The 27,881-nt window shown below is 54.2% G+C and overlaps 6 protein-coding genes, 1 long non-coding RNA gene and 4 other non-coding genes across 29 annotated transcripts in view; 3 read left to right on the top strand and 8 right to left on the bottom strand.

The window, feature by feature from the left end:
• Nucleotides 1-231: 231 nt before the first annotated feature.
• LOC146398277 (uncharacterized) lies at nucleotides 232-1,806 on the bottom strand. The gene is made up of 3 exons (XM_084985742.1): nucleotides 1,723-1,806; nucleotides 1,542-1,608; nucleotides 232-637 (listed from the first exon to the last, which is right to left on the bottom strand). The coding sequence occupies exons 1-3, from the start codon at nucleotides 1,799-1,801 to the stop codon at nucleotides 355-357; spliced, it is 429 nt and encodes a 142-aa protein (XP_084841868.1). The 5' UTR covers nucleotides 1,802-1,806; the 3' UTR covers nucleotides 232-354.
• Nucleotides 1,110-4,630, top strand: TLCD1 (TLC domain containing 1). Of its 2 annotated transcripts, XM_003131768.5 has the most exons (4): nucleotides 1,110-1,448; nucleotides 1,758-1,840; nucleotides 1,931-2,013; nucleotides 2,387-4,630. In XM_003131768.5, the coding sequence occupies exons 1-4, from the start codon at nucleotides 1,255-1,257 to the stop codon at nucleotides 2,768-2,770; spliced, it is 744 nt and encodes a 247-aa protein (XP_003131816.1). In that variant the 5' UTR covers nucleotides 1,110-1,254; the 3' UTR covers nucleotides 2,771-4,630. The 2 variants fall into 2 exon arrangements, with proteins under 2 accessions (XP_003131816.1, XP_084841852.1); XM_084985726.1 differs by lacking the exon at nucleotides 1,931-2,013.
• On the bottom strand, nucleotides 3,341-6,920 carry RPL23A (ribosomal protein L23a). Its single transcript, XM_003131772.4, has 5 exons — nucleotides 6,884-6,920; nucleotides 6,081-6,264; nucleotides 4,206-4,382; nucleotides 3,634-3,703; nucleotides 3,341-3,404 (listed from the first exon to the last, which is right to left on the bottom strand). Exons 1-5 carry the CDS (start codon nucleotides 6,906-6,908, stop codon nucleotides 3,390-3,392), a joined length of 471 nt encoding a protein of 156 aa, XP_003131820.1. The 5' UTR covers nucleotides 6,909-6,920; the 3' UTR covers nucleotides 3,341-3,389.
• On the bottom strand, nucleotides 3,514-3,590 carry LOC146398276 (small nucleolar RNA Z17). Its single transcript, XR_014822128.1, has one exon. It is a non-coding gene; the product is annotated as a small nucleolar RNA Z17 (small nucleolar RNA).
• Nucleotides 3,779-3,852, bottom strand: LOC146398275 (small nucleolar RNA SNORD42). Its single transcript, XR_014822120.1, has one exon. It is a non-coding gene; the product is annotated as a small nucleolar RNA SNORD42 (small nucleolar RNA).
• On the bottom strand, nucleotides 4,455-4,526 carry LOC146398274 (small nucleolar RNA Z17). The gene has a single exon (XR_014822127.1). It is a non-coding gene; the product is annotated as a small nucleolar RNA Z17 (small nucleolar RNA).
• Nucleotides 6,117-12,877, top strand: RAB34 (RAB34, member RAS oncogene family). Of its 12 annotated transcripts, none has more exons than XR_014820170.1 (11): nucleotides 6,117-8,087; nucleotides 8,984-9,196; nucleotides 9,414-9,505; nucleotides 10,303-10,368; nucleotides 10,472-10,573; nucleotides 10,689-10,753; nucleotides 10,862-10,913; nucleotides 11,103-11,184; nucleotides 11,264-11,354; nucleotides 11,430-11,598; nucleotides 11,680-12,877. XR_014820170.1 is itself a non-coding variant. In XM_013989967.3 (11 exons), the coding sequence occupies exons 2-11, from the start codon at nucleotides 9,143-9,145 to the stop codon at nucleotides 11,745-11,747; spliced, it is 780 nt and encodes a 259-aa protein (XP_013845421.1). In that variant the 5' UTR covers nucleotides 7,913-8,087; nucleotides 8,984-9,142; the 3' UTR covers nucleotides 11,748-12,877.
• On the bottom strand, nucleotides 6,356-6,422 carry LOC146398273 (small nucleolar RNA SNORD42). Its single transcript, XR_014822119.1, has one exon. It is a non-coding gene; the product is annotated as a small nucleolar RNA SNORD42 (small nucleolar RNA).
• LOC146398272 (uncharacterized) lies at nucleotides 11,649-23,186 on the bottom strand. Of its 3 annotated transcripts, none has more exons than XR_014821663.1 (5): nucleotides 22,506-22,606; nucleotides 20,396-21,287; nucleotides 19,632-19,852; nucleotides 17,774-17,910; nucleotides 11,649-13,913 (listed from the first exon to the last, which is right to left on the bottom strand). It is a non-coding gene; the product is annotated as an uncharacterized LOC146398272 (long non-coding RNA). The 3 variants fall into 3 exon arrangements; XR_014821664.1 differs by lacking the exon at nucleotides 20,396-21,287 and adding an exon at nucleotides 21,613-21,689 and having other exon boundaries at nucleotides 13,491-13,913; nucleotides 19,632-19,822; nucleotides 22,506-22,621; XR_014821662.1 differs by lacking the exon at nucleotides 20,396-21,287 and having other exon boundaries at nucleotides 19,632-19,822; nucleotides 22,506-23,186.
• On the top strand, nucleotides 14,940-21,924 carry PROCA1 (protein interacting with cyclin A1). 5 transcript variants are annotated; one of them, XM_084985656.1, is made up of 6 exons: nucleotides 14,940-15,361; nucleotides 18,410-18,496; nucleotides 19,805-19,878; nucleotides 20,545-20,693; nucleotides 20,968-21,123; nucleotides 21,215-21,924. In XM_084985656.1, exons 1-6 carry the CDS (start codon nucleotides 15,274-15,276, stop codon nucleotides 21,879-21,881), a joined length of 1,221 nt encoding a protein of 406 aa, XP_084841782.1. In that variant the 5' UTR covers nucleotides 14,940-15,273; the 3' UTR covers nucleotides 21,882-21,924. The 5 variants fall into 5 exon arrangements, with proteins under 5 accessions (XP_084841782.1, XP_003131819.4, XP_005657051.3 ...); XM_003131771.6 differs by lacking the exon at nucleotides 19,805-19,878 and having other exon boundaries at nucleotides 20,561-20,693; XM_005656994.4 differs by lacking the exons at nucleotides 18,410-18,496; nucleotides 19,805-19,878 and having other exon boundaries at nucleotides 20,561-20,693.
• Nucleotides 23,187-23,338: 152 nt separating the features above from the next.
• Nucleotides 23,339-27,881, bottom strand: part of SUPT6H (SPT6 homolog, histone chaperone and transcription elongation factor) — a 33,609-nt gene continuing 29,066 nt past the window's right edge. Inside the window, exons 32-37 of the mRNA XM_021067480.2 lie at nucleotides 27,650-27,774; nucleotides 25,901-26,013; nucleotides 25,304-25,381; nucleotides 25,043-25,209; nucleotides 24,392-24,579; nucleotides 23,339-24,124 (exon numbers count right to left, since the gene is read on the bottom strand). Of these exons, the coding sequence (XP_020923139.2) occupies nucleotides 23,938-24,124; nucleotides 24,392-24,579; nucleotides 25,043-25,209; nucleotides 25,304-25,381; nucleotides 25,901-26,013; nucleotides 27,650-27,774 (858 nt within the window). The 3' untranslated portion in view covers nucleotides 23,339-23,937. The remainder of the gene's footprint in view (nucleotides 24,125-24,391; nucleotides 24,580-25,042; nucleotides 25,210-25,303; nucleotides 25,382-25,900; nucleotides 26,014-27,649; nucleotides 27,775-27,881) is intronic.

The following is a 27,881-nucleotide window of genomic DNA, read 5'->3' as shown; positions in this document are numbered from 1 at the left end:
GACAAAGCTGCCCTGTGAGCAGAGGAGGGCAAGGGGGAAAGCCACTCAGCTGGGACACTCCGTGTTCTCACCTAGAAACTGATCAGGCCTTGGTTGACCCGGAGCCCCAGAGAGGTTAATGTGTAACCTTGGAGCCATCAGGGGAGGCAGAGCAAACACCCAAACCTCTTGGCGCCTCAGGCTTCTGGTTTTCCCTCACTCTCAGAGCAGCCCCCCACCCCCGCTCCAACTACTCCCTTCTCTTTTACCTCCGCCCTTTCGTTCGCTGAGTCTGGTTAACTCTTGGGCAAAAACACCACCTCCTTCCTTGTACGCCGGGAGGGGATCCCACGCCGCGTGAGGACAGGCTGTCACCTAGCGGTCGTGAGTTGCAACTGCTCCAGGCCACTGGCCGGCAAAGTGAGGGTCACCCTGGTGGCCTGGGCACATCGGCCGTCTTCCCCGCTCCGGCCTCCAGGAAGCGGGGAGAAGAGAGCTGGGACTGTCTGAGGGAGGACTGTGACTGCCGCGCGGCCCCAGGAGCCCAAGAGCCGGCTGGGAGGAGGGGTGGTGATAGGTTAGTCGACAGATTCTAGGCAGTGACTTGGGCGGGGTGAGGTAGAGGCAGGTAAACGTGTTCGACTCTGGCCTGAAGATGCTAGCGGAAAAATACGGTCTGAGAGATCATCGTCGGATACGGGGCACCGGCTGGTCCCCAGGTTTAGGGATTTAAAAGACGTGGGTGCGTGACGGGTCCCGCCCAGCTTTGCGGGTAAAGGAGGTAAGGGAGGAGAGAGTTCTCTCAGGGCCCGCCCAGGCAGGGGAGCTGGGACCCCAGGGGATTTGGGTTAACCAGGCCAGGCGAGCGAAGCGGGACTCCGTCGGCAGTCGGGAGGCGCCAGCGAGGGGTGGCTTGGCGGTGGCGGCCCCAGGACAGCCTCTTTTGCCCAAAGTCCGCGGGAGCCTGGCGGGGCCTGGGGGGCCTGAGGGGAAATGGGGCTCTCGCCCTCCGCGCTGCGGAGGCGCCGGAGGGGCGGGGACAGGAGGGCGGGGCGGGGCGGGGGCGCGGGTGGTTGGGGGCGGGGGCAGAGGCCGGACGGGAAGGGACGGGAGGAGCGAAGGGGGCCTACAGGGCTCCGCGGAGACAGTGTGTGTGAGGCTGGCGGCCGCCAGGAAAGGCGTCGGGGGTGGACCAGCCCAAAAGAAAGTCCCTTTCCCGAACTGCCGGAGGAGGCGGCCTAGAGGGCGAACAGACAGAAGGCAGGGAGGGTCAGCATGCCCCCAATGCTGCTCCCCGCCCTGCCGCTGCTCCTGGGCGCCACGCTGACCTTCCGGGCGCTCCGGCACGCGCTCTGTCGCCTGGCCCTACCGGCGCACGTGCGCGCCGACCCCCTGCGCACCTGGCGCTGGCACAACCTGCTCGTCTCCTTCGCCCATTCCATTGTGTCAGGGACCTGGGCGCTGCTGTGGTGAGTGAAGGACTGGGGGAGTGAAGGCGGCTAGGGGATCCCGCATTACTCTTCCCATCACTCATTGGCGGGCTGAGGCCCAGGCAGTCTCACCTGATTCCCGGTTTAGAATGCTGTCCAACCAGGAGCGGCTGCAGCCCCAGGGGAGGGGGGTTCTCACCTGGGAAACGGCGAACACCTGGGTTTCAGCCAAGCCCCTCCTCGCTCCCGGTCAGCCAATAGCACCAGCCCAGACTCCCCGGGCACTGGCATGGTTGTGGGTCCTTGGGGATACCGAGTGAAGCGCCTGCCTTCTTCCCTCCCATCCAGTATATGGCAGACCCCGGAGATGCTGGTAGAGATTGAAACAGCATGGTCGCTTTCTGGCTATCTGCTCGTTTGTTTCTCTGCAGGTAGGTCTTGCTTCGTATTAAGTAGTTGGGAGGGACAGGAATGTTTCTTGCTCAGTCCCGTTTATGACCTCTTCCCCATCCCTCGGCTAGGGTATTTCATCCACGACACGGTGGATATCGTGGTTAGTCATCAATCACGGGCTTCTTGGGAATACCTTGTCCATCACGTCATGGTAAGTGAGCAGGGGATGTGGAATAGGCCTGGTGCTAGCAACCTAATCTAAGCCTTTTTGAATCTGGGAGATAACCCCACCCAGGGGCCTATGGTCTAATGCTAGAATGCTGAGGGTTGGTAGTCTCTGTACCCTTGCTTCACTACTTGAGGCCAGCAATCGTGGCCTCATTTTCTTTGCCTGAAAACTCCACCCATAGCAAGAACTTGTGGATAGGGTTCAAAATGTAATTGTATTGAATACACTGTGTTTCCAAAAGATGCAAACGGGAGGATTTCCTAGCCCCCAATCTTGTAGCCTTCATATTCCCACCAACTTCCAGAAAAGCTTTGGCATCTGAGTTCCCTAACCCATTCTCTCCCTTGCCTTGTAGGCCATGGGTGCCTTCTTTTCAGGCATCTTTTGGAGCAGATTTGTTGGTGGCGGTGTCCTAACCCTGCTGGTGGAGGTCAGCAACATCTTCCTCACGATACGCATGATGATGAAAATCAGTAACGCCCAAGATCTCCTCCTCTATCGGGTCAACAAATACATCAACTTGGTCATGTATCTTCTCTTCCGCCTAGCCCCTCAGGCCTACCTCACCTATCTCTTCCTGGGTTATGCTGGCCAAAGGACCCTGGGAACCTTCCTGCTGAGCATCCTGCTCATGCTGGATGTCATGATCCTCATCTATTTTTCCCGCCTCCTCCGCTCTGACTTCTGCCCTGAGCAGATACCCAGGCAGAAACACAAGGACAAGTTCTTGACCGAGTGAAAAGCACAGACCCAGGGACTTGTGACAAAAAACAGCCTCACATATAAACTGAGACTTCAGCCCTCACCTGAGGCGTCCTCTGGGGCCATGCTCTCCACCTTTCACATCTGCACCTACTATTGAAAACCCTAATGAAAGTACTCTTCTGAAGTCCTTGTCCTTTCTTGGGCAAGGGATGAGGGAAGCAGACAGACCGGTTGGACAGAGTAGATGGGTGTGGGGACAAGGTGCTACGGGAAAGCCAGCAGCCAACTCGCACTGCCCTAAAATGGGTGCTAATGAAAACTGAGTATTGGTTTTATACAAAGCCTCTTCCAGAGATAAAGGAAAAGGTTCTTGTAAAGCTTCTTGCTTGGTCTCTTACCTCTGTGATGGAGGCAAGCTGTAGTTGTCCTAAAAACACCAACCCCAGTCTGGTCACTGACATAAGTATGGTGAGGTGACAGTGCCAAGTGTCCCAACAGGGTTAGGTAACTGAGACCAAGAGTCTTGCCCAAGCCCTCTTACTCAGGTGTGTATATACCACAGTAAGGCCTCCCAACCAGAAATCAACATACAGACAAAAAAGCATGCATTTAGTGATGACTTTTATATTTAGAATTAGCCAGCTGGACTCAGTTTAGATGATCCCAATCTGAAAAACAAAAGGGAGCTTTGTTACTGGGAGCTGAAATGTGAAGATTAAAGTGGGAATGTCATAGTTAAAATGCAAAATGAGGGCACAAGATAAGGGGTAAGACAGGGGTGCAGTCAGTCAGTTGAGACTAATCACCGAAGTTTGATTCAGGCTTTGGTCGCTTAGAGATACATCATTTGCACCCAGGAAGGGGGGTGTTAAGGAGTTTGTAGTAAAGGAAGCTTACTTTGTTAGCAACATCCAAAGCATCATAGTCAGGAGCTAGTCGAACATATGCCTTCTTCTCTCCATCAGGCCTAGGGTGGAGAAGGAAGCCTTAGTCCTTGCTGCCCTCCCTGCCCCTATACACTCTCTTCCTCCCCAGTCTTCTGGCACATCAGTGGTTCCTTTGTTCATGTCATTCCCCCCCCCCCCACACACACAGCAGTTTTTCCATCATTTGCACAGAGGGGATCAGTGACCCCACTAAGCCACAAAAGGAGCCAGTTTCATTTTATGGGAAACACCGCAGGTGTTCTGATGTTAACTGTATGTTACTCTCGGGCCTGCTTCTGTCTAAAGACAGGGATCAAGAAAATGAGCACCATCCCCCCAAGCCCTAGAGGCAGGACAGTTCGAAATCCATACTCCATACAAGGGACTGTAAATGTAGCAGGGACTGCCCACTTCTCAAGGCTTACACACTGGAAAGCCTACTTCTGACCCCAAAAGCAGCATCAAAGAATTTCATTCCATTCAGGTTTTCTGGTTTCCGACAGAGGTGCTGGCCTCCTCCCCACCCCGTGGGACCTCCCTCACCTGATCAAAGTGTTGACCTTAGCCACATCAATGTCATAGAGCTTCTTCACAGCCTGTTTAATCTGGTGCTTGTTGGCCTTGACATCCACAATGAACACAAGTGTGTTGTTGTCTTCTATTTTCTTCATGGCTGACTCAGTGGTGAGGGGGAACTTGATGATGGCATAGTGGTCAAGCCTGGGAGAGGCAAAAAGGGGTCACCTGGCTTGGGCCCAGTAAAAGAAAAGGTGGGCCCTCTTCTGGAGCCCAAGTGCATCAGACAACGAGGCAGCAATCATTTCTGTCAGACTTTGGTCGCTTAACGGTGTCATCATGTGCACCCCAAAGCCTGGGGACCTGAAGGCTCAGCATGGGGCAGAACCCTGGTGCTCTTTCCTATGAAGGGCTTTCATCCTTTAAGTGATTAAACACTGATCTGAGTTCCAGACGTCTTCATTCTTTATCTGACCTCAACATTTCTGAAGGGCAAATTTCTAGAAGAAACCCAAGACTTAAGAGGTTAGATAACCCCAAAATACACATATCACAGAATCTTGAAACCCAGGCTAGGATTCCAAAGAATGTTAATGCTTCACCATGATGCAGAATCAATTATTTTGCCCCTTCCGAGGGCTTGCAGGCCATGGATTCCTTCTTTTTATGGCCACGCCCGCAGCACATGGAGGTTCCCAGGCCAGGGTTCAAACCTGTACCCCAGCAGTGACCTGAGCCGCTGCATTAGGGTCCTTAAACCAACCACTGCACCTCAGCAGGAAATCCCAGGCCATCAATTCTAAAAGCTTTTTATTTACAGCTAGCTCACGTTAAAGATTCAGCAGCTTGAACGCACCCAACACATCTTTCCACCTGAAACTTAAAGAGAAGCAAGGCTCTATTTGCCTGGATACATCGTCCTGTTTTGAAGCTAAAGGTAAGATCTCAACATCTCATCTTGCTAAATCTAGGTTCAAGTGGAGGTAAAAAGCCTTATCAAGTCCTTTTCTCCAAGAACATACTATTTTTCTTTGAAAGCAGTGGGTCCTCACTGGTGGTTAACTACTACCATGGCTCTACTCTAAACTGTGCTCCTTAAGGCCAGTCATTACTAGCAGTGTGACACCAAAACTATCAAGCACCCTAACCTTTTGCCCACTCTGCCAGACCATTCCTTGAGTGTAAAGAAGTGAGTGAAAAAAGCTGCTACAGGCCTTCACAGTGGAGACAAATGAATCTCATCAATCTAGAATAACCCAGGAGTTCCCGTCGTGGCACAGTGGTTAACGAATCCGACTAGGAACCATGAGTTTTCGGGTTTGGTCCCTGCCCTTGCTCAGCGGGTTAAGGATCCGGCGTTGCCGTGAGCTGTGATGTAGGTTGCAGACGCAGCTCGGATCCCCCGTTGCTGTGGCTCTGGCGTAGGCCGATGGCTACAGCTCCGATTGGACCCCTAGCCTGGGAACCTCCATATGCCTCCGGAGCGGTCCAAGAAAAAAGACAAAAAAAAAAAAAAAAAAAAAAAAAGAACCCCACACCCTCAACTTCAAGGACTATTCCCTACAGCAGTAGGTGCAATGAAGAACAACCTAAACCTGGAACCCCAGAACAAAGAACATTTAAGCCCCACTTTTACACTCACAAGAAAGTAGACCACGCAGGAAGCAATTATTAACCTAAAAATTACCTAACCTTGACACTGACTCTGGGTTTAAAACAACAATTCCTGCCAATATTCCCAAAACACCTTTTGTTCTTAAATCATCTCCTCCCACACCCATTACAGAAACCCACTAAATTACCAACATGATTCTGAGAAGCCATGCTCTAGGTTTGGTAAATATCCAAACTACCAACAGAGAACACCCATACATCTTTTCATAAGTACCGGGGAGTACTGACTTGTTTCTCCTAGGGGCACTCTTCCGAGGATATTTGGGCTGCCTTCTGAGTCGCAGTGTTTTGGGCCGTCGGAAGGTGGGTGACGTCCGGATCTTCTTTTTTTTGTGACTGTGGACGCCTTTCAACACTGCTTTCTTGGCCTTCAAAGCCTTTGCCTTGGCTTCGGCTTTGGGAGGGGCAGGGGCTGAGAGAAATAAAGAAAATGAAGAGTGCAAGAGATACAGAAATCGATCGCTTCCGGCCTCAAGACCAGTAGTGGGCGCCCCAGGCTACACGTGCATCAGTGGTTCCTTTGAAGACATCACAAGCCTCAGGAAGTTCAAGTTTTTCCATCATATGCACGACACTAGGGCGAACTTGGGTTACGATGAAAAAAATTTACTAGCAATGATCGAACGCTTGCTAACTGCCAGAACCTGAACTAATAGTTTTATATATACCACCGCACAGCCATCTTGGGAAGGTATACAGCTCCATTTAACATGGGGGTTAAAAAGGAAAAACAAGTTCAGGGTACAGACTCTCTACAGGCCTGGAGACATGGAGCTCCCCAGGGCCGACTGTCTGGCTGTCCTGGGCAGGTGGTGCCGGCCAGGCTTGCCTCCCCTAACCCCTTCACCGAACCCAGCCCATGCGGCTGGGCCCACGCGCTCCTCAGCATTGCCGAAACGTGAGGAGCCGCTCCGGAGCAGACACCCAAAGGCTTGGCCCTGCCACCGTCCTCCCAGTCGGCCCAGTCGGTTCACTCTGCTTACGGGGATCCCAGGACAGTCAGCTGTGGAACCCCAAGCCCCAGCACACACCTTCCTTCTTTGCCTTCGGCGCCATCTTCGTGAAAAGGGTTTCTAAGACCTGTTCCCACGGGCTTATAGGGCCAAGTCTCACTGAAGACTCGCGATTCTTTTTGCTTAAGGCTGATTGGATAATATGCAGCGCGGCGCCCGCCGGGAATGGTAGATTTAACTTCCTCGCGAGAGGGACTAAACTAGCACCACCCCTCTTTAATGTCAGACACTAAAGCTTCATGGGGGTTGTAGTTTTTTGGAGACACGTGTTTGCTGCGGCGGGTGGATGGTGTAGCCCGCGGCTGCAAGGGTCTGAACGCTTCCCGTCTTGAGCAACTTTAGAGGAGAGAATTACAGTTCCAAGAACTGTAACACTGCAAACGGAATTAATATATTGTAGTTAAATTGACTTAGGGAGAGTGAAGCAAAATTCTATAACATTCGAGCAGAATTTGTCCAGTCCAACTCCCTTAGACAACGTCTGTGGAAGTTGAGGTCGACAGAGGGGACATGGCTTATTTATAACGCGGTGATTCCTTGGCAGAAAAAGTCGAGTCAGGCAGAGGGGAGGAGCAGAGGGGCAGAAGGGAGGAGCTAAGTGTCAAGAGAGGGTAGGAGGCGGCCACATCTTCCCCTTTACCTGTGACAGATTTCATGCATCTTCACAATAATACTCTTTTAAGAGACTGTCAATATTCCAAACACCTAGCGCTCAGATTTCTCCAGGATTCACTCATTTGGGGGGGGGGGAATAACTTCGTTCCACAGTACCTTCCCAAGTAGTCTCTTTGCTCCAGTCATCTTTGCATCCTCAAATTCAGTTCTTGACACAGAGCAGTTTAGTTATGCTCAGGTTTGCTTCTTTGAGGGACTGTGTTTACCCCACTTCACACAGCCTTTCTGCCCTCCCGTCCCCTCTTGGAATCAGAGTTCCCCCTTTGAAGGTGAGATTGATATGTGCTATCCCCTCTTCTAGACTGCAGACTGTAAAAAGGAAAGGGGGGCGGGGAAGATTCAAATAGGGTCAGAGCAAAGAACGCCCATGCCAGAGAGGAGTACCTTTGGCCCAGAGCCGTGACCGCTCCAAAGTGCGGAATCCTGGGTTCTCCTAGCCCTCCTTTACCCTCCATCGAGGGAGGCAGCTTGGTCTTCGCCCCCACCCCCCAATCTACAGATCAGCCTTGGAGGAAAAGGCACCAGACTTCGGACATCTCTCTCCTCGGTGGGCACCTGACTCCGACCCTGACACCCCCTCTGCGCTCCCCACCATCACCTCCCAGGGCAGAAGGGCGAGCGGGGGCAGACAATATGAGTCATGCCCTGGGCCTGGAGTTGAGGAGGGAAGCGCCGCCTCTCCTAGGGCCCCTTCTCTCCCCCTTTCCCCTCCCGCTGGTTCCTGGCACAACCAGATGCTGCGCAGCAATCACCGATTCCCCATCACCAATTCGGCTGGGTAAGGGTCCCCACGGAGGCTCCGACCAGCACCGGAGGTGCAGAGGAGAGAGACCCGGGGGATCCCGAACTGGACAGATTCCAACCTGGGTGGGGGCAGGCCTGGTGCCACGTGAGGCGTCTGGCGGGGGGAGCCTCTGCTGGGGCAGCGGTCGGGGGAGAAGAGGAGGGGGAGGCCAGGGCGGGCTGCGAGGCTGAGAGCTGCCGGGAGAGGGGCGGGGGGCGGCCCTTTCTCAGGAATTTCCGGGGATCAAGTTACAGCGCTCTCTGAGGGAGAGCAGAGTGGGACCAGAGGCCCTGCAGCGGACTGGGCCCCTCGCCCCCTCCTCCAGCCGACCCCCGCCCGCGCCGTCCCTGCCTACACTGACCCCGTGTGGCGGGGCCGCTCCGGGCCCCCGGGCCGTTCTGTTATGGTAGGGCCGCCTCAACCCCGAGTTGTCGTCGGGTCCCCACGGCCTCGAGTTATTGTAGGAACTATTCGGCCCCGAGTTATTGTAGGATCTGCGCGGGCCCGGGTCCCCCCAGACGGGACTCCTCGACCCCACTTGGTGGCCCAGGAGTCTCCCCGTCCCCGAGTCGTCCTCGGGACGCCCCGGGCCCGGGTGATTGTGGGTTCGCCCCGGCCCCGGGTGATTGTCTCATCCCCGTGGCCTGCGGTGGTCGTAGCGTCCCCGAGGCCACGGGCTCCCCTAGGCTCCCCGTGGCCCCGAGTTATAGTCGGGACCCCTCGGTCGAGGGTGATTGTCGGGTCTCCGCGGGCGCGAGTCGCTGGGGCGGATCAGGCCTCTGCGCCTTCTCCAGGCGCCCCGCAAAGCCGCAGGCAAGATGAACATCCTGGCGCCAGTGCGGAGGGACCGCGTCCTGGCGGAGCTGCCCCAGGTAGGCGCTAAGGCCACGTCGGGCTCCAGGCTGTGGTGGGTGTGGGCGGGGAGAGGCGGCACCAGATCCGTTAGAGGTTTGGGCCCAGCCTTGCCGCCCTGCTAGACCTGCTTCTGGGTGGTCCCTTCCCCACCCTTCCACCCCACCCGCCCGGGCTGCTTAGTTGCGGGAAGAGGGCCAGGAATGGGTGAGTCCCATGCTCTTCCATCCCTCTCAGTGCCTGAGGAAGGAGGCCGCTTTGCACGTGCGCAAAGACTTCCACCCCCGCGTCACCTGCGCCTGCCAGGAGCACCGGACAGGCACCGTGGGGTGAGTTAGAGACACCCCTTAAAAAAGGGAAGTCCTAGGAAACCTGTACATAAGGCTCTATTTCAGCCTCTGCCGGCTATATGATTATGCCTTTTCATGTCCTCATGTGCTCCCTTTTCTTCCAGCAAGCTTGTGGCAAGTCCAGTGAGATGGGGTGGGGTAGGAGGGTGGCAGTTTAATTCCGGACACAGAGATGGTGTCCATGATGAGGGCGTGGTCACCAGCTCAGCTTCCCTCAGGGCAGGGGGCCGTCCTAGAGGGATAAGTCCCATTGTGGGTAAAAAAAAAAAAAAACTAGTGACAGTTGTCACCATTAGTTGTGCACTTACTGTGTGTTATACCAGGCAGTGTGTTGGGTACCATTATTGTCTTTAATTAAATGGAAAACACCATCACACTTTTAAGATGTATCCTTATTTCAGAGATGTTAGAATGTATGTGTGTGTGTGGGGGGGTATATCTCAGAATATAGGACATTTAGCTCATTTTAACCTTCACAACAACCCAATAAAATGTGTGCTAAATCTCCACTTAACAAATGTTGACACTGAGGTTCAGAGAAGCTAAGAAACTTGTCCTAAGTCACACAGTTGGTAAGTGTGAGAACTGGAATTCAAATTCATATCTCCAATACTGAAGCACAGAACACTCCTCCCCAGCGCATCTGTCCAGCCCTGGTGTCCGTGGTAACTTCAGCCTGGGTGCAGCTACCTTTGTGGACCTACTAGGGAACCCTGGGGCTCCTCTGAGTGAAAGAGCTAGTGCTCACTCTTCCTGCCCACTCTTATGTCCAGCAGATTTAAGATCTCCAAGGTCATTGTGGTGGGGGACCTGTCGGTGGGGAAGACTTGTCTCATTAATAGGTAAGAGGGGGGTGTTAGCTGAGCTGGGTTGTGCTGGGCAGGGTGGGCCCAGGTCTAGCCACATGGGCTGGGCTCAGGACCAGAGCATCTGGTGCCCCCTCAGGTTCTGCAAAGACACGTTTGATAAGAACTATAAGGCCACCATTGGAGTGGACTTTGAGATGGAACGATTTGAGGTGCTGGGCGTCCCCTTCAGTTTGCAGCTGTGAGTTCTTCCTCCACTCCTTCCCGCCATTCCTTCCCCTGTCACCTATACCCCACCTCACCCACCCCTTCCCCCGCCCCACACATACCTGTGTTTCCTGCCTCCTTCCTCCCAGCTGGGATACCGCTGGACAGGAGAGGTTCAAATGCATTGCATCAACTTACTACCGTGGCGCTCAAGGTAAGGGCCTGGGTGAGTGAAGTAGGGGCAGGTGGGTGCACCTAGGGCTGGAAATGAGCCAGTAGTGGCTTCTGCCACAATCTGCAGCTGTTGCTACCACTCTTACAGCCATCATCATTGTCTTCAACCTGAATGATGTGGCCTCCCTGGAACATACCAAGTATGTGGGGATGCTCAACTGGATTGGGGGCTCTGGGAAGAGAAGATTCAAAAAAGAGGGGGGTCAGGGGCACAGTAGGGAAGGAGAAGAATGCATCCAGGACCAGAGGGAGGCTAATGGGGCATAAGAGCATCAGTGGGGGGAGCCTTCCTATCCCCCTCATCCCTTGCTGTCCACTGTCCATGGCAGGCAGTGGCTAGCAGATGCGCTCAAGGAGAATGACCCTTCCAGTGTGCTTCTCTTTCTCGTGGGCTCCAAGAAGGACCTGAGTGTGAGTGTGCCAGTGGGGGGACTTCCCGCCATGACGAGGGAAACCCCACCCCCAGCATCTGACTCGGACTTTTGCTCAGACTCCTGCTCAGTACGTGCTGATGGAGAAGGATGCACTCAAGGTGGCCCACGAGATGAAGGCCGAGTACTGGGCAGTCTCCTCTCTTACGGGTGAGTCACAGACTTCTGGCCTTCCTTCTGCTCTGGCATCCCTGCCTACTTTACCTCTCACTCCTCCACCTCCAGCTGTGCCCATTGACCCCAGGCCTGGAACTGCTCCTGAGCACCCATCTGCTCCCTGTGTCAGGTGAAAATGTCCGGGAATTCTTCTTCCGTGTGGCGGCACTGACCTTTGAGGCCAACGTGCTGGCTGAGCTGGAGAAATCAGGGTCCCGGCGCATTGGGGACGTTGTCCGTGAGTGCCTGCCTGGGTGAGGGTGGCAGAGAGCACAGGGACCCTCCAGGTCTGCTTCATGTATTTATTACTCTTCTTAAGGTCTCAACAGTGATGACAGCAACCTCTACCTAACTGCTAGCAAGAAGAAGCCCGCGTGCTGCCCATGACGGGTGAGGGGACTGTCCAGAGACTGCCCAGCTTCAGGGCGCCGTGCCACCTTGACTCTCCCAGAGCTTAACTCTCCAGGACATTTGCACTGACTGTTTTTCCAGACCAAAGAACTGCCCCTTGGCAGTATCCCCAGATTGGTAGCTGGGACCAGGCGAGTCCTGTCCTCAGGCACCGTGCCAAAGACCTCCCTTGCCCCACCTCCAGGGGCCCTGCAGGCTGCTGTGGTGGGGAGGTGGGCCCTGCTGCTCTTGCTCAGCCTGCTGGGCCCTCTGGGTATGAGGATGCTTAACAGTTCCAGCCTCACACTGTGCCTTATGCATTAAAATATCTGTTACTAGCAGGCTGGGAGCTGGAGTCCTTTGTGGGGGATCAGGCATGTGGAATGGGTAGAGCTGTAGGGTGATCTGGGGCCTGGAGCCTTCTGCTGGGATTCTGGCCATTCCTGGCCTCTGGGCAGATCTCAGGCAGCCTGGGAACTCAGGAATGACATTTGGGTGGATGCACTGCACACTTAATAGGTGACATCTGAATGATCTTTGAGATTTTTGGGAGTCCTTTCCTTTGGTCTCTTTTCTCCAAATATCTCCTCCTACTTGGTGCTTATACCCAAATGTCCACCACTGGATATATATATATATAAAACCTTCTTCCTGCCTTCCCTTTAAAAAATACTTCTCTGAAAGGAACACAGAAGTGAGTGAATTTTGGGTACTTTGGGGGTTGACCAAAAGGCCTAGGAAGGTTAGGGGCAGGGCCTCTTACTAAGATGTGCTATCTGATAACATACATTAGTGGTATAAACATACAGTTATGGGGAATTCCCATGGTGGCTCAGCGGTTAACGAACCCAACAAGCATCCACGAGGACACGGGTTCAATCCCTGGCCTCGCTTAGTGGGCTAAGGATATGGTGTTGCTGTGAGCTGTGATATAGGTCGCAGATGAGGCTCAGATCCCGTGTTGATGTGGCTGTGGAGTAGGCCGGCGGCTACAGTTCTGACTGGACCCCTAGCCGGGGAACCTCCATATACTGCCAGTGTGGCCCTAAAAGACAACAACAAGATACAGTTATGAGTAATGTCTTCTTATATCTTAAAACAATTAAAAACTAAATTGGATAAAAAAATAAGACATGTTTTTTCACTCTCAAAAAAAAAAAAAAAAAGTGTGGGGAGTTCCTGTTGTGGCTTAGTGGTGATGAATCCAACTAGGATCCATGAGGATTTGGGTTTGATTTCTAGCCTCGCTTAGTAGGTTAAGGATCCGGTGTTGCCATAAGCTGTGGTGTAGGTTGCAGACATGGCTCAGATCTGGCATTGCTGTGGCTGTGATGTAGGCCAGCAGCTGTAGCTCTGATTCGCCCCCCAGCCTGGGAACCTCCATATGCCACATGTGCAGCCCTAAAAAGCAAAAAAAAAAAAAAAAAAGTGCCCTGAGGCAGAATCCTTGCTATTCGTCCTGGACATTCAGTCAAATCACTTATCCTCTGTGCCTCAGGTTCAGAGGCACATGTGTAAAGTGTAAAATGTGGTGTCATGTGTGAAATAAACCTTAACTATTACAATAACTATTTGAGGGAAGGATGACCAAGAACCTGGCTCACTGTTGACACTGACGCAGAGCCAGAGATTGGCTGGAACTATCTCAGACATCTGGGCCAACAATGGAGGGACATGTTGGCTTGGTGTCATCCTGGGAGGCCATGGAGTAATTGTTCCCCATTAGCAAATGCTCTGTCCTTTGGTTCCATTTTTATTTATTTACTTTTGGCCTCGCCCATAGCATGTGGAAGTTCCTGGGCCAGGGATCAAAACCATGCCATAGCAGCAACTCAAGCCATTGCAGTGACAATGCTAGATCCTTAACCTGTTGCACCACAAAAACCTCCCCGCCTTTGAAATCAAAGTATAGTTGATTTACAATGTTGTGATTTTTGGTTCCATTCTTACCTACTGCTCTATCCTGGAAGGGCTGGCTTTTGGCTGGCTTTTCTGCACAATTTCCCTTTTCCTTGCTTCCCCTCCCCTGCTGTTCCTAGATCTCTCTAAAGCTACACTGGGTAGGAGGACCTGGGTGAGGTCTTACCCACTCAGGCTGCTGGGTCTGGAGGAAGGTGAAGGTTGGGCTATGCAGAGCAGCAGCAGGAGAGGCCCTTGATAACTCTGGGAAAGAAAAAAAAAAAAAAAAACTGTTTAAACAGCATCCTTTTCCATCCTTTGAGGCATATCCTGGCTTTGGAGTCTAGTGGCAAGAGAAGTTGTGGGGTGTGATTAGTCAGTGATGTGGCTTTAACACATTTTTCACATTCTTTTGTAATTGTTTTTCCATCTCTGTTCCCTCCCAGGACTGCTCTCCACAACCCTTGCCTTACACAGTCTGTAACTCAATACATGCGTGTTTGTGTGTCCTGAACCACAGTACTGCTGTGGAGTGTTTATGCTAGCAGTCATGTAGGGAGCAGGGGTATGGGTCTGTGTTCTGGGTGGTGTCTGTGAGGGGCATGTGCATGTGTGCTTGTTGCACTGGTCCATGTGTGGTGAAATTTTTGTGTGTGTGCACGCCAAAAGTGTGATACATGCATGTGCGGTGTGTGTAGTAGGTTACTATGCATGCAGCTGGTTCTGTTCCTTCCCTGCATGGGACAAGCCTATAGAGATAGGACAGGAGGTTGCATCAATGGAAATAAAGCTCTAACCCACATAGAAAGAGCTCAGAAACCTTAACTATAATAACTATTTTGGGGAAGAGTGACCAAGACTCTATGGCTCTATGTTGAGGTCTTTACTGAGGAGTACTGTCTCTGGGACAGGATGCCCCATGGGGGCTAGGAGGAGGCGCTGGGGGTGGGCTCCGTAAGGGGGCTGGGAGTCGACATCGCGTCCTTATCGCACGGGTTTCAGTGGAGGGGCCTGTGGGCGGGGAGAGCGAGCTCGGCCTCTTGCCAAGGCATTAGGCACATTGGAAGAGCCTGGTTGTCGGGCTGGAGTTTGGTGGCAGTCACTCTCCAGACCCGCGGGCAGGGGCTGGCGTGTAGCTTGGGGGCGGGGCTAAGACCACTGGCTTGGTTCCGAAGTATTGGGAGGGGCCCAGAGCCGACCGAGGCGTGAGGTTGAGAGAATGGCTGGGGCGGGGCTAAGAACGGGGTTAGGGGCGGGGCTAGAGTCTGGGGGTAGGGCTAAACTGGGAGCAGATCTGGAGAGGAACTAGGGATGGGACTGAGGGCTGGACCTGAGCGGCCGAGCTAAAGTGGAGGTGCTAAGGTTAAAGTGGGACAAAGAGGGAGGGGCCCGCGAGGAGCTGGGAGGCCCCGGATGAAGAGCGCGGCTGAAGCTCAGACCTGGGCTAAGACATCTCAGCCTAGAGCGGCGGGGGGAGAGGGGCGACTGGGCAAGCATGAGGCGGAGTTAAGGGCTGGACTGGGGCGAAGCTGAGACTGGGTTTTACGGATGGTCTCAGCCAAGCTGAAGTTCAGTGTTGGACTTCTGCGAGGGAGTCTTGTAGAGACAAAGTGGGCTGAGAGCGATGTGGGTCAGAACAACAGTGAGGATTGAAAGGTGGACTAAGGAAAAGACTGAGGACGATGCCAGCTCGTGGGACGAGAGCAGCACTGGTAAAGAGAGGGCGTTGCAGATTAGGGGAGGGCTGCCAGTTGGGGGCGTGGCAAGAGGGCTGATTTGAGGACCCAGGGAGGGTGTGGAACCTGAGACCGACAAAGGAGGCGGGGCCAAGGGCTGACAGGGGTGGGGTGGGTACCAGCTCACGGAGAGCCGTGGACCAATGATTGAGGACTAGGGTCCTGAGGACCTGGAGAATCGCCTGCGGGCTTGGCTGGAAAGGTCGGATGGGAGCCAGAGCTGCAGCCCCACCACCAGGTGCCGCAGCCGGGGGCCTGAGCCATTGCCCCAGTGCAGGCCTTGGCTGGAACCTATGGTCCAGCGCCCAACTAGTCACCAGGGTTGGAGCAGGCCGTTCCATTGACTCTGGGGGCTGAAAAAGGTCTGGAAGTTCCACGCATGACATCACAATCGCCCCCAGATGTGGGCGGGGCCCAGGTGGCCTTTCCACGGAGGCGGGAGCTGCCCTGCCTGGCTTCCTCCTCCTCCTCTCTCCTTCCCTTCCTCGGTTACTCCCTCCCTTCCTTTCTCCCTCCCTCCCTTCCTCCCCGTCCAGCTTCTTGGGTGCCCAACCTGGAACACTACCCCCTGTGCTGCAAGGGCGGGGGGAGCTCCTCAGCCGGCAAGACTGGGAGACGTCTGTACCAATGAGCATCACCTGTGAGTTCTGAGTTAGGCCCCTGCGCCCCGATTAATGTCCTACTGAGAAAGAGACCACAAACCTCTCTCTTCCTTTTAAGCCATAACTCTCATTCATTATGAAGTGCCTCCCCACCTCCACCGTGTCCAACCTGAGTCACTCTGCTGCAGGAGCTCTGCACTGCTGCTTCAGAGGGAAACTAGAGCAGGTTCCCTTCCTCAGATCTGAGGAGTTACTAAATCCCTCCCCTTGGCAACCAGAGTTATGACTGTCAAGGCTTCTTGCAGGTGTGACAGGAGTTAGTCAGTGGACCCTGCATATAAGCTTCTTCCATGCTAACTCTGGAGTGTCTGAAAACTGACCCTGGCTCAGGCCTCTCTGACCTGACCTTAGGGTCCAGGCTGGATGAGGGAGGCTGTGAAGTCAGGACTGAGTATCTCAAAGCCAGAGGGTGAGGAATTGGCTGTTAGAGTTGAAAGCAGGTGTAGTGGAAAGTTATACCTGGCAGGACAGGTTTTAGATAGGAACTGCAAGGTGACAGGGCTGAAAGAACAAAGACTATGGAGCGAGGAAAACTGGCTTTGAATCCTACCTCTGTCATCTGTTGACTTGTGTCTCTGGAGAATTTACTTATGCTGAGTCTTTGTGTCCCCAGCCATAGAACAGGCTGTGGTGAGGATTTAGAATCAAAGGCATATTCTAAAAGACCAGCAGAGTGCCTGACGTTGGCAAGATGCTCATCCAGGGTCAATTCTCTTTCCCTAGATAAATTCCTAAGTTTGAACCCTGGGCAGAATCTCTAGCTTCTTTATGGCTCCAACAGGGGCTTTTTATTCTATTCTACTCATGTCTTCATTCAATCGACCAACATTTACGGGGCACTTTCCATGTCCTAGGATCTGTCGATACAGAGGCAGATGAAATATAGGCTTTGCTCTCAAGCTGTTACAGAATAAAAACATGAAGTGCTGCGGTGCCGGGTAAAGGGGCAAAAGACAGGTATGGCATTCTTTTCAAGATGAGCAGGTGTTCCTGGGAAGTGGGTAGCAGGAGAGAAGGAATGGCGAAGGGAGGAGTGAGAGAGGGACAGATGGATGAGAGGAATTTACAACTGTGGAAGAAACTGGGGGCCAGTTATATCAGAGTACGGAGTTTGCACCTTGTCTTGAAGGCAGCGGAATGCTATTAAAGAGGAGGAATGTGGTGGACCAGTTTGGCTGCATTGTGAGGACTGTGTGTGGGCAGTGAGACAGAAGTCAGGGAGACCAGGTAGGAGGCTACTCCAGCTGTCCGGGTCAGAGATGATGAGGGTCTGACCGAGACGGCACAGATATGCGGGCAGGTAGGCAAGACTTGCTCATCAAGATGGTGAGAGGTGAGAGAAAGGGAGATCCTTCGATTTCTAGCTGAGGTGTCAGTTGCTCTTTGAAATGGAAGCGGGGGGGGGGGCGCGGAGCGGATGTGCAGTGGCAGAGGGAGAAAGGGGGTTCATAGAGTATTTAAAGATGTTCATAGCTTGTCACACACATTAAACACCTTAAAGACAAACACGTTAAAGAGGGAAAAGGCGAGAATTCTGGCTGGGACCTAGAGTTCAGGTGCTGGGCAGGAGGAAGGACACTTCCCCTGGCTGGAGGGGGGTTGATAAGAGTAGGAGTGGCCACAGATAATGCTGGTAAAATGACGTGCTGAGAGGAACAGCAGCAGGGGAGGAGTTTTCCGGGAGGTGCTTGACATTTCACTCATGGCATTAGTTTTGAGTACTTACTGTGCTGTGGAAAACAGAATCTGACCAGGGACCTGTAGAGGGATGACCAAGTGAAGGGTGAAGGCCCAGCTGAAGCCCGCAAGCAATCAGCTATCTTCCTGAAGCAGGACTCAGCTCCAATATCCCAAAGGACAAAGCTAATTGTAGGAAAAAAAGGAAAGTGGCCATCTCTACCCATGGGTGCTGATGGAGCTGCTGTCCTGTTGGAGTTTTGATTGAAGACACCCTCTGACCAGGCTCCACATACCTTGGGACAATCCTTGAAACTGTTCCTCCTTGCCCAGATTCTGGCTCACTCCTATTCATTGCTCTGGATGTAGCTCCTATTACGCTTCTTCCAAGAAGTCCTTCCCAGCCCACCCCTCCAATCTCAGCAGGTGTCCCTGTCTGTGGTCACGAAGGCCTTCCTCCCTCCCCCATTTCCTTCCCCATCAGCGTCTGCATCACACACTGTCCCACACACCTCTCCTGCGCCCCCTCTTCCCCCGGCCCCCAGCCCCTTGTGAGCAAGGACTATTGTGCTGCTCTTTATTCTCCGCATTCCCGAGGCCTGGCACCTGGAGCTTCTCAGGAAATGCTTTTTGAGTGAATGGCAAGGGAAAGGGGGTTTGCTGCTACCGTTCTGTGCTCTCTCAGATATAAGCAGGTTACCCGGCTGGGAGAGAGGACATCTGCTGGCTAGCGTGGCGTCTAGCACTGATGCGTCTACCTTCTCCTCTGAAGGTGGGTCCCCACTGCCCGTCGTCTGGTGGCAGGAGGAAGGAGGGAAGTGTTTGGTCCTGAAGCAGTTACCCAGCTATCCTACCTGTATCCCTTCTTGCACAATTCAGAGGGAGGCCCCAATCACCCTTCTGCTTTGTACAGCACTTTATGGTGCACAAACATCTTTGACATACGTGAACTGAGTTTTCCCAACAACCCCACAAAATAGGTATTACCAGCATCCCAATGTTGTGAATAAGGGAGTCAAGGCCTAGAGAAGTAAATCGCCCAGCTAGACTTGGACTCGGGCCTGTCTGGCTACAAGTTCAGGGCACTTGCTGCTCTGGTGCCCTTTGCCCCAATTTAGTGCCGAAGAAACCCCGAGGTGGTGGTGGTCCCTGCATGCAGGACTCTTATTCCCCCTGCCTCCTATTTTCCCACAGAAACCCGCCTTGGGAAAGGAAGCAGAAAGGGAGGCCACTGAGTGGGTCAGGGGTGTATAGAGGACCTGGGCCCCTCAGAGCAGAGAAGGGGGTTGGGAAGGGAGGAGGAATGTGGGGAAGGCTCAGACCAAGCTGCTGCTTATCTCGCAGGTACTTATTATTATTATTATTTTTTGGTCTTTTTTTAGGGCTGCACCTGCAGCATATGGAGGTTTCCAGGCTAGGGGTTGAATCAGAGCCATAGCCACTGGCCTACACCACAGCCACAGCAACACCAGATCTGAGCCATGTCTGTGACCTATACCACAGCTCACGGCAACGCCGGATCCTTAACTCACTAAGTGAGCCAGGGATCGAACCTGTGTCCTCATGGATGTTAGTCAAATTCACTCCCTGAGCCACAACGGGAACGCCTCTCTCAAGTACTTTAAGTTCCCTCGGACTAGTACACCCCCAACCTGGGTTAACTTCTGCCTGATGGCCAGGACGAGGTCTTGTCTTATTCCCACCCCTTGCAGGGGCTGGATAAAGGCACAATCCTCCTGGCCTGTCTGGAGGGAGTTAGCTAGCCACTGCACTGCAAACCAGGCTGTCCCTTCCTCCTCCGGGAGTGTGTGGAGCTGGAGACCAGGGGGAACCTGCAGGAAGGCGCCCTGTCCTCTCTGCCCTAGTGTGTGCCACTTTGGGCACAGGGAGTCACTTCATGGGCTTACCTTGTAGATGGTGGCCTGAGGGGAGAACCACTGGCAGACTTTAGGCAAGGTCAAAGGTGAGGCAGTGGGGGTGGAGGCCAGGAGACGCTGTGTCCAGGGCTTGCATTCCATTGAGCAGTGGAGGTGGGTGCCTTCCTGCAGGGCTCTTCTCTAGTCCCCAATCCTCTCCCCAGCCACTTCGCCCTTGAGCCCTGAGAAAGGGGGCATGGTATCTGTGCTGCCTACAAGAGGAGGACTGTTCAAGTCTGTTGCCCTCAGGACTGAGGAGAATGGATAGTGAAATGGGAACTTGATGAGCAAAGAGCAGGGAAAGACTCCATAGAGAGCCTGAGAAAGTGAGTGAGAAAGGGCTAGGAGAATAAAGGAGGGAAAAGCCAAGGAGCATGACACACTGGGGCTCAGGCCTATCTCCCCCCAGGCTGGAGCCATGATGCCATAGCAGGCCCTGGAGTGGGGTGGCTTCAGAGGGGGTGAGGGCTTCCTGGACGTTTGCTGGGCAGACTGGGAACGAGGATGCTGCCGGCTTAGACCACTGGGGACTCTGAAGTGGGACTCCCCTCTCCACAGCAAGAGGGCCCTCCCCCGGGTCAGAGAGCAGCTGGGAGACAGTGGAGGGCGCAGGAAAGGCTCCTGCAGGAGGCAGGGGAGGGGAAGAGGCAGGTGTCAGAGGACGGACAGCAAGGGAGACGTGGTGAGACATTCTCCTGGGAGTCTGGGAGGGGCAGGCAGATTGATACAGTGACAGGGAGAGAGCGTGCCGAGACCTAGTTCTACTCAGCAGCAGAATCAGCTGTCGGGGAGGGAGGATGGTGGCAGCAGGTGAACTTGGTGACAACTTTAGACGGAGCTGTGAGGCTGGGTGGGGAGGGAGAAGACCCAGGTGTGTTGCTGCTGCTGTCCCTGTGAGACCCAGATTCCCACCCCCTCAGGTGAATTCAAGGACACTGAGAGGTGCTGCTGGAAACACAGGTGCACCGGGCACATCATCCATCCCTTCACCTCTGACTACAGCCACCAGGACCTGCACCTGCATTCTGCCAGCCACTGCGACTGTGATTCCCGGTAAGGGCCCTCCTCCTTGGGAGGCACACAGCTCAGGAGACTCCTGGGCAGAGCCAGGCCCAACTTTTCACTGTGGTTCCCCCTTCAGCTTTGACCTGGCGCTGCCAGTCCAGTCCCAGCTTTGTAAACGTGGCTCAGCTCCAAGAGCTATGGGGAGGTCTTCTGGGAGCCTAAGCTGAGCCCAGGGGAAGCCTGCTGTCCCTCAGGCTTCCTGCTCTGGGCCCCTGGGGAGTCATGGAGGCATGGGAGCCAGGCTGAGTCTTCTGTGTGGCAGGCTGAAGGACTGCTCAGAGAAGACAAGTAGCAGCTCCAATGATGTGGGCCCAACCTGCTCCCGTGATGTGGGCTCAGCCTGTTTCAACATCATCCAGTCCCCTTGCTTTGAGCTCATCCCAGAGGACGAGTGTGTGGAACGGTTTTGGTATGGCTGGTGAGTGCTGGCAGGCTGATGGGGGGCACTCTGGGGCACTGGCCCCCACTCTCCGTCAACTGTCTTTCCCTGTCCCCTTCCTCCCTCCCAGGTGCAAAAGCTACAGGCCTGTCTCCGTGGCTGTGATCCATCATCCCATCCACCATGAGTGTGGGGCAGATGACCTAAACGAAGAAGAGGAAGAGGAGGAGGAGGAGGAGGAAGAAAGCAAGCCTCCCATCCCAACCCAGGTGGGGCCCACCACCACAGCCACCGACACAGGTATGGTCATGGTCACGGGTACCCCGGACTCAGCAGCTCCCATCACCATCTGGCGCTCTGAAAGCCCCACAGGCAAGTCCCAGGGCAACAAGGTGATCAAGAAGGTCAAGAAGAAAAAGGAAAAAGAGAAAGACAAGGAGGAGGAGACGGATGAAAAAGCAAAGCTGAAGAAAAAAGTCAAGAAAGGCAAGTTGACTAAGAAGAAAAGCCCCGTTAAATCGGAATCACCTCCAAACTTGAGCCGATCATTAAGCCCAAGAGAGTCGGCCAGGATGTCAGAGTCCAGCCCGGACAGCCGGCAAGACCTGGAGAGTGAGGACAGTTACAAGGACCCTGGGCGGGAGGAACCCTCCAGTGAGGATACTGTGGAGTCTTCATCGCCCAGGAAGAGAGAGAAGAACATAGTCCAGGCTAAGAAGCTGGGGACGAAGACCTCGCCGGTCAAGAAGGTCAACAAGAGGAAATCTCCCCCAGCATCCAACCCCAATCTCAGTTGAGGCCAGGGAGACGAGGGTGAAGAATAAATGCGATCAAGCCTTAGCTGATCCCCTGCTTCTCTCTTCCTCCAACCTGGCTACTTCTGTGGGGAGGAGGTGGGCTCTGGGCGTGGCTGGAACCAAGGTGCTAAGGGGCTGCAGGGGTTTCTGAAGGGCAGTCCATCCTGCAAGAGGAAGTCTGTAGGTGGGAGGGTAGGGGGGAGGGCAGGGGAGAGGCACAGCCTGTTCCTCTGTAACACCCTAGGCCCAGGGCAGGAGAAGAGCACAGGTGGGTGGGGTGGGAAGGAGGCCCTGCCTAGAGGGAGATGGGTCTATGTGAAATCCACTTGGCGACAGGCAGTACTGTCTGCAGTGGTAGCCCTAATAAACTGAACCTTTTAACCCACTCTGCCACTGTGCCTGGCTTTTCCCTTCTCTGAGTGGCCCTGGGAAGGTGCTGGTGGCATCAAAGGGCATATGACCGTCCCAGGTGGTATGACCCTGCTCCTGCTAGGCCCTTCTAGACCTTCATTGCTGAAGGGATAAGAACTGAATTCCTGGCAGAAGGCCATCTCCTTCCCCTAACTTCTGCCAATAAACAGCCGAAGAGATTGTCAATGAAAAAAAGCAAGGTGGGGAACTCACCTGGTTTGGGCGGCAGTGGCCTTTTCTGACTCCTCTGTTGAGCCCCAAGCAGAGGAGAGGGAGGAGGAAAAGCTTCACTCTCCCAGCACTGATAGGCAAAGCTGTGGGATGAAGCCCTTGTGAAGAAACACGGGGAGATCAGGAGTCCAGAACAAAAGAGGCAGTGGGGCTGGGGGAAAGGCCTGGGGCCAGGGGACTGGTCTCCTCTGCAATATTTCAGCTCCATTTGCCAGGGCTGTCGGGGTGGGGGAGCCAGGTGAGTGTGGGGCCCATCCTGGGCCAGACACACTTGACTCTGGCAGAGATATCGATTGAGACCAAGGCCCAGCTGGCAGAAACGGGGGCGGGGAGAGGTGCAAGGGCTCAAGTGGAGAAATCCAGATTGACTGCGGCCTCTCCCATGTGCCAGAGAAGACTAGGAGGCACAGCAGAGGGTGCGTCTGTGAGGGCAGTGACAGCAGCTAACATTTACTGAGGCCTTGTGAGGCCCCAAGCATTGACTGGGCCTAGCACTTCACACATTCTCCATCCTCAGAGCCCTGCCGTGGTTTGATTTCTGGCTACGTGCCACAGGAGTAGGTGGGGAAAGAAAAAAAAAAAAAAAGCTGGCTTGGAGATGACAGGAACTCAAGGTCACAGGGCTGCGAAGTGGAGCAGGGATGCATGTGACCCCAGGCAGTCTGTGCAGAAGCCACCTGCTCCTCTATGAGTCACTGCCTCCCTGATGACCTGGAAGAGGGAGTCGGGGCGGGGGTGGGGCCCTCAGAGCTCCAAACACTGCTCTGAAAGCTACTCTTCAAGACTGGAGAGCTGGAGAGAGAGGCTTTGCCAAGTGCTCTTAGAAACACTGTTTATTCAAATGACAGGCAGGAAGCGGCAGCAGCAGCAGGTGGGTGAGGGCAGCCAGGTGGGGGCTGGGCAGGTTAGCACGGCTCCCCTATGTCCCCTGTGATCCTGCTACGAGAGCCACCCAAGCTGTTTGCATTGGGGTCAGAAATACTTTCCCTCCTCTCCCTCCTGTCCCAGACTGAATAAATAGCATCCCTCTCCCCACAAGATCAGGGGGAGACTCATGTGCTGAGCTTGGTGCCCTGGTCACAGTGAGGGCAGAAGCTCAAAATGGCTTGTAGGGAGTAGAATACAAAACTGTTCCACTCTCACTCTCTTCTTCCTCCCTGCCACACTCCCCTCACAGCTGGTCCCAGGACAGGTGGTCGGTTAGTGAGGGCCTGGAGTGGGAGACTTGTCACCTAGCGTACAATGAGTTCAAGTTCACAAGGCCATACAGCCTGTCACCCATCCAGGCTGACCACCAAAGAGAACGTCAATTCACGCCACTTTATGGACAGAAAAGGAGGGGCAGGGAGTGAGGCAATGGGCAGCCAGGCCTCCCCCAGCCTCGGAGGTAACCAGAGTCCTAGGAGCAGGCCCCCTACCGATCCATCTCGTCCAGGAGCGGGGTGGCATCGCCAGCAATAGACATGGGGGTGCTTTCGATCATAGGGCTGGGGGAGGGCCGGGGCGTCAGCCTCTGCTTCTGTTTCCGCCGTTCTGCCTCCTTTTCCTGCAGCCACTGCTCCGCCATCTTCCCCCAGTCAATGGCTGCATGGCTGTTGGACCTGGGAGAAGGAAGGGGACTTTGAGACTGGGGTTCCCCTGGGGCTCACTAGAAGGAAGCCTTCCCACCAATCATGGGTGAGTGTCCACTCTTGCAGAAATGGACCTCGCAGCTATGGCCAGCAGTCATGGCCAGCTGCGGCACTGCTAATTCTGTCTTCTCCCAGACAGCAGGCCCTCCTGAGCATATCACCTAGGTCATGGCTCTCAGAAGGTCCAGGGCACCTGCCTCTACTAATAACCTGTTCTGTGCCACCATCTGTACTTACTTTGGCTGCTGCTGCCGTTGCCGGGAGCTGGATGAGGGCTGGGGCTGGGCCTGGGCAGACTGTGGGGTGGTGCTGGCCTGTAGCTGGTGGTACTGCGGCGTGGTGATGGGCTGGCTTGGGGTCGTGTAGGAGTAGCTGGGGGTCATTAGCGGTGTGGCCACTGGCTGCTGGGCTGGCGTCGGGAACACCTAGAGAAGGATGAACAATTGAATTGGGATGGGTTTTCTACTTATTTGACCTTCCTGTGAATTTCTGGCAAGCTGAAAATTTAGACTCTGCAGAGCTTTCCAGCTGACCCTCTCCTGAGCAGAGTGTGGTTCTGAGGGGCAGACGCAGGCCAGCAGGATGGGACCTGGCACAACAACAGGCCCCACCACCTAAGGTTTCTAGTGGCTCGAGGATTCCAAAGATCCCCAAAGACTCCGTGGAAAGGTCTGAACTTCTCTTGTTCCCTTTCCCCTCAAGTGGGCCTTAGAAAAAGGAACATCTGTTGGAGACAGTACCTGGTGCTGTGGCAGCCCCGTTTGCATTTGAAGGCCCTCATGGTAGGCACTGCAGAGGCCAGACTACGGACACGGGCTGGTAAAGGGTGACTGTTCCTTTTTACCCTTCCCCACCCTTTGCAGGGAGCTTCCACCCCAAGCCACGTACGTGGTAAGCGCTGCTGCCCCCTCCACTGCCGCCATAGCCATACTGGCTGGAGGCCCACTGGGCTGGGGTGGCATTAGGGTTCTGGCCTTGGCCCGTCACGGCAGCAATGGCACTGAACATCTGTGAAGTCATGTTCTGGGGCAAGGCGTTCACAGCCCGTGTCAGATCTGCAAACACAGAGGTGGGAGACAAGCATGTTAGAGGTAGAAAGTCCTTCTAGCTCCATCCTTCTGACTCCTAGTGCCAGCACAAGCCCCTCACCTGCAAGGTTGATGTTGGCTGGGGTAGCATTGATAGAAGCAGGTGTCCGGGTCCTGCTGCTGCTACTGGGGGTGATGCCTGTAAGAAATGGCCCGAGTTAGTTACATCTTGCCAGATGTACTTTTCATTTTACAATTTTAGAGGGCTGGAGGAGGTACTGAGTTGGGAGAGTACACAGGTAAAGTGGATGGAGGACATTCCTGACGCCAGGAGGATGGAGTAGGAGTTGAGAGCTACAATGATAGCTTAGGCCTCACTCCCTCCTACAGAAGGCTGGTGATTGTCAGCACTTCGGTGCCCCCACAACTTTTTAGGGCCACACCTGTGGCATATGGAAGTTCCCAAGCCAGGGGTTGAATTGGAGCTGCAGCTGCTGGCCTAGGCCATAGCCAAGGCAACGCCAGATCCAAGCTGCATCTGCAACCTAGGCTGCAGCTTGTGGCAATGCCAGATCCTTAACCCACTGAGTGAGGCCACAGATTGAAGCCCCCTCCTCATGGATACTAGTCGGGTTCTTAACCCACTGAGCCACAATGAGAACTCCTTGGGTGCCCCTTTTAAGCACACTCCAGAAGTCAGAGAGAGAGTGGAACTCACCTGGTACAGGATCCTGATAGTGATCCTTAAACCATCTGAAAAGGCCGTTCACAGTGGGGAAGATTTGGCCCCGGTACCGGAATCCTTCTGGAGTCACTGTTACATATTCAATCCTGGGATTGTGGAAGGAAACATGCATCAGATACCACCTGTGAAAGCTGTGAGCGAGCGGCCAGAGCAGATCTCCACCATGTGAAGCAGCCACATTAGGTGCTGGGGAAAGGAGATAAAAGAGCCAGTCCCTGACCCTGTAAAAGCAGGCTGCACTCTGGCGAGGTGAGGAATGCACAGCAGAGTAGAGGCAAGGCCAGGAGACAGCGGCCCAGGGTGTGCTATGCACATGCTGCCAGAGGAAGGTTTGCCAGGGCCTGGGCCACCATCCTGGGCTGCAGCGTGATGGCGGCACACTGCAGGTGAGGGTGATACTGAGATCACACAGGGTCAGGGTTGGGAGGGGCCTCCCAGGGCAGCAGAGCCCAGCTCCCCACTAGCCGGCATCTGGAAGTGCCTTTTGAAGGTGGCTGTTCTTATCTAACACTTGGCCAGAGCAGAGGGTGGGTAAGGGGACGGCTCTGGGTTCAGACCCAGCTCTAGTTCCAGTTTTGGCTCTGCCAGGCCACCTGTATGACTTTGTACCAAGTTATTACACCTGAATCTCGGCTTCACTTGTAAAATAAGTATAAGAGCACTTAAACTGATCGAGTGGGTGTGAGGAATGAGACAACACATGAAGCACTTATCCTAACACTTCAAACAGGCTGTGCTCACTTAAGGATAGCTGTCGACAGCCACAAGTCAATGGTCTCATTCACACTAAGCTGAAACCTGCTTCCTAGATCTTCTACCCAAGTGCTGTTCATTCTACAACACAAGGATTTTGTGCCCTTTTCCATGGGAAACAATGGCGTTGCTTCTGCTCCTGGTTAAAGGTCCCATTTGTTCAACTGTTGTTCCTCATGGGAGTTTCCAACCCCCACAGGGCCCCTGGGTGCCATCTTCTGGAAGCATGTTGGTAGGTCAGATAAGGCTTCTCAGAAATAATATTCCACAGTATTCCAGAAGTGCCCATGATGGTGCAGGGTCCAGAGTCCACAGTGTGCATCGCGTGCAGGCGGGACAGGACTAAGAGCAGAACCAAAGGGAGGAGAAGGGAGTAGAGAAGGCGAGTCTGGCTGTCAGTCCAGGTAACAGACGCCAAGAAGGCAGGTCTAAGGAGACCCGACTGTCCGAGGCAGGGTGAGCACTGGAGGCACTCAGACAAAGGAGCACCCAGGAAGGCCCGCCTGTCAGTCGTACACAGAAGGGAGCAGAGCGAGCTGGAAGAGACGCTCTCCTGACCTACCCACCTCAGCCCCGGCTCACCACAGAAACAGTGAGCCACCATGTGCTGAAACCCTGGTGAAGGTGAAGCAGAGAGCGGAAAGGAGTGACCAGTGTGTTGGCTGGCCTCCAGCTCTGCTAGTCAGGTGGAGAGAGTGTCTGGTGATTTCCATCACTCCCTGGGAGGGAGAAGAGGCAAAGGGAACTCTTTTCTCAAGGTCAATCAAAGTACCTCTCTTATTCAATCTTTGCCTTTTGCCTCTAAGTCATCACCCTCTTTCCCCACCTCCAACCTCCACCTCCACTCTAAACAGGTAAGAGGAGAAAGGCAGTCAAGCAGAACCAGAGAGGACTACTCCGGGGCCTCTAACTCCCCTGCTAGCCTATCTGTGGACCCCACGGCAGCACCTTCTCAGCACCAGTGCTCACCTGGGTTTACCCCGGGGCTGGTATCCCAGTAGGAACTTGCCGGGCAGTTCCTTGCAGGCACAGATGAAATAGGGAATGAAGGTGGGCTTCTCCTTCTTAGTTTTGATGAGCAGCTCCTCTAATTTCTGGGGGTAGAATGAGGGGAGAGGTTGGGATAGCAGCATGCTTGGTACACATGTCTGGCTCACACATGATGCACACCTCCTTCACCAGCTGAGCGTCCCCTACACTG

The sequence above is a fragment of the Sus scrofa genome, chromosome 12 (assembly GCF_054392235.1).
Source record: "Sus scrofa isolate SSC_HxYL_T2T_F1_AM1 chromosome 12, Sscrofa_HxYL_maternal_Yorkshire_Landrace_v2.0, whole genome shotgun sequence".
Taxonomy (NCBI): domain Eukaryota; kingdom Metazoa; phylum Chordata; class Mammalia; order Artiodactyla; family Suidae; genus Sus; species Sus scrofa.
This window is presented reverse-complemented; position numbering and strand designations above follow the sequence as displayed.

Bases quoted from the DNA above. Each gene is read 5' to 3' on its own strand.
- TLCD1 (XM_003131768.5), top strand. From the start codon at position 1,255: ATGCCCCCAATGCTGCTCCCCGCCCTGCCGCTGCTCCTGGGCGCCACG. The intron at 1,449-1,757 runs GTGAGTGAAGGA...CCTCCCATCCAG, and splicing joins GGGACCTGGGCGCTGCTGTG to TATATGGCAGACCCCGGAGA. The intron at 2,014-2,386 runs GTAAGTGAGCAG...CTTGCCTTGTAG, and splicing joins ACCTTGTCCATCACGTCATG to GCCATGGGTGCCTTCTTTTC.
- LOC146398277 (XM_084985742.1), bottom strand. From the start codon at position 1,801: ATGCTGTTTCAATCTCTACCAGCATCTCCGGGGTCTGCCATATACTGG. The intron at 1,609-1,722 runs GTATCCCCAAGG...GCCGTTTCCCAG, and splicing joins GAAGGCAGGCGCTTCACTCG to GTGAGAACCCCCCTCCCCTG. The intron at 638-1,541 runs GTGAGACTGCCT...TTTTTCCGCTAG, and splicing joins CATTCTAAACCGGGAATCAG to CATCTTCAGGCCAGAGTCGA.
- RPL23A (XM_003131772.4), bottom strand. From the start codon at position 6,908: ATGGCGCCGAAGGCAAAGAAGGAAG. The intron at 6,265-6,883 runs GTGTGTGCTGGG...TATTTCTCTCAG, and splicing joins GCCGAAGGCAAAGAAGGAAG to CCCCTGCCCCTCCCAAAGCC. The intron at 3,704-4,205 runs GTGAGGGAGGTC...TCTCCACCCTAG, and splicing joins AAGGTCAACACTTTGATCAG to GCCTGATGGAGAGAAGAAGG.
- RAB34 (XM_013989962.3), top strand. From the start codon at position 9,143: ATGAACATCCTGGCGCCAGTGCGGAGGGACCGCGTCCTGGCGGAGCTG. The intron at 9,197-9,413 runs GTAGGCGCTAAG...CATCCCTCTCAG, and splicing joins TCCTGGCGGAGCTGCCCCAG to TGCCTGAGGAAGGAGGCCGC. The intron at 10,574-10,688 runs GTGAGTTCTTCC...CCTTCCTCCCAG, and splicing joins GTCCCCTTCAGTTTGCAGCT to CTGGGATACCGCTGGACAGG.
- PROCA1 (XM_084985656.1), top strand. From the start codon at position 15,274: ATGTGGGTCAGAACAACAGTGAGGATTGAAAGGTGGACTAAGGAAAAG. The intron at 19,879-20,544 runs GTTGCCCTCAGG...TGTGAGACCCAG, and splicing joins GAGGAGGACTGTTCAAGTCT to ATTCCCACCCCCTCAGGTGA. The intron at 21,124-21,214 runs GTGAGTGCTGGC...CCTCCCTCCCAG, and splicing joins GAACGGTTTTGGTATGGCTG to GTGCAAAAGCTACAGGCCTG.